This window comes from Chrysochloris asiatica, unplaced genomic scaffold (genome assembly GCF_000296735.1).
Source record: "Chrysochloris asiatica unplaced genomic scaffold, ChrAsi1.0 scaffold00376, whole genome shotgun sequence".
NCBI classification, from domain to species: Eukaryota; Metazoa; Chordata; class Mammalia; order Afrosoricida; family Chrysochloridae; genus Chrysochloris; species Chrysochloris asiatica.
In genome coordinates, this window is record NW_006408894.1 from 313,242 (window position 1) to 318,595 (window position 5,354).

Sequence of the window (5,354 nt, forward strand, 5' to 3'; positions counted from 1 at the left end):
CTACCAGCAGTTCCATGGGAGAAAGATGAAGCTGTCTTCTCCTGTAAAGATTTATAGTCTTGGAAACCCTAATGACCATCTCTACTTTGTCCTATTGGGCTGCCATGAGTTGGAATTAACCATTTGCAGTGATTTTCGTTTTTAGTTTTGTTTATTTGGTGCCAATCGCTTCTTGGAAACCCTATACAGGGTTACTATGAGACAGAACCAACTCAACGGAGACAGAACCAACTCAAGGGCACTTAACAACAACAATCCAAGATTAATACATTTTTTTCTTTTTTTTTGAGAGGATGAATCTGCAGGATAAAAGAAGGAACTAACATTTTATTGGAAGTCTAATATACACCTGGTGTTGTGGGGCAATGAGCTGGAAATCAGTGTCAGTTTGAACCACAGTGTTAGAGGTTCAAGTTCATCAGTCACAGCTTGGAAACCCTATACAGGGTCACTATGGGCTGGAGCCAATTTGACAGCACTTAACAACAACTACAAATATATACCTGATATTTTACTATGCTATATATATCTGGTAGTATAGTGGATTATTAGCTGGCTACTAACCACAGTTAGCAAGTTCAGCAGTTTGAATTTACCAACCACTCCTCTGGAGAATTTACCAACCACAGCCTTGTGAAGGTTTACAGCCTCAGAAACCCTATACAGGGTCACTATGAGTCATAACTAACTCTACAGCACACAGCCACCACCACCATATCTATCTTGGAGTCTTCATGTGGCTCTGTAAGATAAGCTCTGGACTGCTGACTGCAAGGTCAGTGCTTCAAACTGACCAGCCACTCCCTGGAAACCTTGTATAGGGTTAGAACCAACTTGACAGCACTTAACAACAACAGTAACGTATCTATCTTACTTGATTACTTGATTATTGTCTGTTCTTTCTGTGTGTTAATAAGGAGGGGTAAGCAGAAGGGAGTAGAAAAAGATATGTAGGAGGGAGGCTTGGGAAACACATGGACAAAGGGTAAGAAATGTAAGGACAGAATAGAGTGAACACAAGTGTGTGAGGGCATTCTGAAACTGAGATGCTTAACATGATTGAAAATGACTGACCTAGGTCTGAATCAAAGCTCCATTTTTAACATGAACCTTTAGTTTGTCTCATTCTCTTTTCTACCTTGCTAAGAATAAAACCTATGATTTAGAGTTTTATGATATGGAACTTCTTGTAAAACTTTAACTACTCTCAGTAAATAATGGAGAAGACAAAGATGCCGTTTATGAAGAAATATTTGCAAGGAAGATCTTGGGAGAATGATTGCACAGAATGCCCTAGGGAGAGTATATATAAAGGTATTTCAGAAAATCGCTTGCTAGCTTAACTCCAGGAAGTCTATGTCAGAAAATAGATTAGTTTACCTTGCCAAATTTTAACTTGTTATTGTTTTATAAATGCATGTAATCCCCAATCCACATTATGTGGTCACACACTATCTTTCCCTTTTTTTCTGTATAAAAAGCTCAGAATGTTGGAACACTTTGTGATTTTGACTTGCAGTGTGTTACCTGGCTTGATCTGTCCCCACCAATAAAAAAACTCTGCTTTCACTTTTAACAGAGGGTAAGTTCTATTCAGCTCTATGATACAAGTTACAAGACCTCAAAGTGTTTTTAGCACTTTTGAAGCGTGTGAGTCAGAGCCTATATATATATCAAGAAGAGAGAACTGGAGAGGCTAAGGGGATTATGTTTAAAGGGAAGTGACATACTGTAAATTAAAGTGTTGTAATCATATAAACTAAATAGAGCAAGGTGAATGGAAATTCTCAAGTGTTGTTTGTATCAGTTCTGTTTTGTTTTGTTTTTTTCTTTTTCTGTTTGAACAGAATACTGAATGCACATAAAGACTGTACTTATGGATTTCTAGGACATGGTTCAGGCTGAAAGAAAAGACCCACCACTTACCTGAAGAATCAGGTATCATAGAAAGTGTCTGGGAGATGTGGGGAACAACAGTAGCAGTGTCCATCCTTGATCCAAAGGAAGTGAAGGTGTTTCCTGAAAAATATATCCCATGTAAATCTGACTCTGATCCCACACTAAGAACGTGCCATGAAACCTTGTCTCCCACACACATATCGAGTCCAGGCAGGTTTCCATACATGTATCCATTTATGGCTGCAAAACATTTGGGAGAGAGAAAGAATATTTCATTTATTGGTACTTGGTATCTTCTGAAAGGTAATAAAACACTTGTCACAAAATAGTTCATTCATGTAAGAATCTGATGTCAAATATTTACAATTTCCTGCTAACCACAAGACTAATCACTCTGTGAGACAAAAACAAGGCTGTATGTTCCTGTAAAGATTTACAGGTTTGGAAATCCCATATAGGGTTGCTATGAGTCAGCTGAGCTTACAGCCTCGGACAGATAGGAAGAAGGAGAGGTAGATTACTTCTGAATGCTTAGCCACTGAAAACATTGTGAATAACAGTGCAATACTGCCAGATAGCACCAAAATATCGTCAGATATAGTCTCAGAAGATGAACCTCTTTGCTGGTTGATGCTGTTGTTGTTAAGTGTTGTTGAGTCATTTCTGACTCCTAATGACCCTGTATAGGGATTTCGAGGAGTGGTTAGTGAGTTTGAACAGCTGACCTTGTGGTTCAAGCTGACCTTGCAGCCCAGTGCTAATCCTATACAGTGGCACACTAATACTGAAAATACGACTAGGGAAGAGTTGCCTCCTCAACGTAGAGTTGACTCTGATGATACGAATGGAGTAAAATTTACAGACTATTCATTAGTTGATGGGGTACAGCTTAAAATGAGGAGAAACTGCCTTAAAAATCAATTAATAACAGGAATATAGAATGTACAAAGTATGAATCTAGGAAAACTGGAAGTTGTCAAAAATTAAATGGAACACATAGATACCTATATCTTAGGCATTAATAAACTGAAATGGACTGAATAGTGACTATTTTCAATCTGACAATCATATAGTTTACTATGCTGGAATGACAAATTGAAAAGGAAAGGCATCACATTCATCATGAAAAAGAACATTTCAAGATTGTCCTTGAGTATAATGTTATTTACAATAGGATAATAGACATATGCCTACAAGGACAACCAGTAATACCACTGTTATTTAAATGAATGCACCAACCAATAAAGCCAGTGACAATGAAATTGAAGAATTCTACCAACTTCTTTAGTCTGAAATTTATTAAACATGCAATCATGATTTATTGATAATTACTGGTAATCGGAATGCAAAAGTTGGAAACAAAGAGGAAGGATCTGTAGTTGGAAAATATGATGTTGGTGATAGAAACAATGCTGGAGATTGCATGGCAGAATTTTGTAAGACCAGTGACTTATTCATTGCAAACACTTTTTTAAAACAGCATAAAAGATGTCTGTACGCATGGACCTCACCAGATGGAATATGTAGAAATCAAATAGACTACATCTATGGAAAGAGATGGTGAAAAAAACTCAGCCAAAACAAGACCAGGGACAGACTGTGGAACAGACCATCAATTGAAAGTTTAGGCTGAAGCTGAAGATAATTGAAATAATTCCACAAGAGCCTAAGTACGACCTGGAATACACCCCATCTGAATTTAGAGATCATCTCAAGAACAGATTTGATGCTTCAGACAGTAATGACTGAAGACCAGAAGAGTTGTGGGATGATATCAAGAGCATCATACAGGAAGAAAGCAAAAGATCATTAAGAAGACAAGAAAGAAGGAAAATACCAAAACGCCTGTTAGAAGAGACTCTGAAATCTTGATGTTAGTAAAGACGCTAAAGCAAATAGAAGAAATGAGGTGGTGGAATGAGAGATACCATTGCTGATGTCAGATAGATTGTGACTGAAAATAGAGAATACCTGAAAGATGTTTACCTGTTCTTTATTGATTTTACAAAGGCTTTTGACTATGTGGATCATGACAAGTTATGGACAACATTGTGGAGAATGGGTATTGTTGTTGTTGTTGTTAGGTGCCATTGAGTCAATACTGACTCATAGCAACCCTATGCACAACAGAAGGAAACACTGCCCAGTCCTGGGCCAACCTCACAATTGGTGCCAGACTTGAGCCCATTGATGCTGCCACTTTGCCAATCCATCTCACTGGGGGTCTTCCTCTTTTTATCTTTCCTTCCACCTTACCAAACATGATATCCGTCTTCAGTGACTGGTCCCTCCTGACAATATGTCTGAAGTATGAGAAACGAAGTTTGGGCATCCTGGCCTCTAAACAACACTCTGGCTGCACTTCTTTCAACACAGAGCTGTTGGTTCTTTTGGCAGCCCATGGCACTTTCAATATTCTCTTCCAACACCATAACTCAAAAGCATTAATTCTTCTACGATAGTCCTTATTCACTGTACAACTTTCACATACATAGAAGGTTACTGAAAATACCATGGGTTGGGTCAGGCGCACCTTAGTCCTCAAGCTGACATCTTTGCTCTTCAACACTTTAAAGGGTCTTATGTATCAGATTTGCCTAATGCAATACATTGTTTAACTTTTTGACTGCGGCTTCCATGAGTTTTGATGGTTGATCCAAGAAAAATGAAGTCTTGGACAACTTCAGTCTTTTCTCTTTTGATAAGAATGTTGTTTATTGATCCAGTGGTGAGGATTTTTGTTTCTTTACATTGAGATGTAATCCATACTGAAGGCTGTGCTCTTTGATCTTCATCAGTAAATAGTTTAAGTCCTCTTCACTTTCAGCAAGCAAGGTTGTATCATCTGCATATCACATCTTCCAATCCTGATGCCATGTTTTTCTCCACATAACCCAGATTCTCAGATTATTTGCTCAGCATTCAGGTTAAATAAGTTTCGTGAAAGAATACAACCTTATCGCACATCTTTCTTAATTTTATACCATTCAGTGTTCTCATGTTCTGTTCGAACAACTGCCTCTTGGTCTAGGTACAGGTTCCCATGAGCACAATAAAGTGTTCCAGAATACTCATACCTGACAATGTTGTCCATAGCTTGTCATAATCCACACAATTGAAAGCCTTTGTGTAGTGAATAAACCACAGGTAAACATTGTTCTGGTATTCTCTGCTTTCAGCTAAGATCCATCTGATGTCAACAGTTATAGCCCTCATTCTACATCCTCTTCTGAATCTGGCTTGAACCTCTGGAAGTTTTCTGTCAATGTATGCTTGCAGCTGTTTCTGTATTATCTTTAGTAAACTTTACTCATATGGGATATCGAAGATATTGGCAGTGTATTTTCACATTCTGTTGGATCACCTCTCTTTGGAATGGGCACAAATATGGATCTCTTCCAAACAGTTGTCTTCCAAATTTCTTGGCATAAATGAGTGAGTGCCTCCAGTGCTGT

The 5,354-nt window shown here is 38.1% G+C and overlaps 1 protein-coding gene across 1 annotated transcript in view; it reads right to left on the reverse strand.

Moving 5' to 3' along the window:
* Positions 1–5,354, reverse strand: part of LOC102812634 (ceruloplasmin-like) — a 63,541-nt gene that overhangs the window by 37,836 nt on the left and 20,351 nt on the right. The window contains exon 11 of the mRNA XM_006876370.1: positions 1,927–2,139. Coding sequence (XP_006876432.1) covers positions 1,927–2,139 — 213 coding nt within the window. The remainder of the gene's footprint in view (positions 1–1,926; positions 2,140–5,354) is intronic.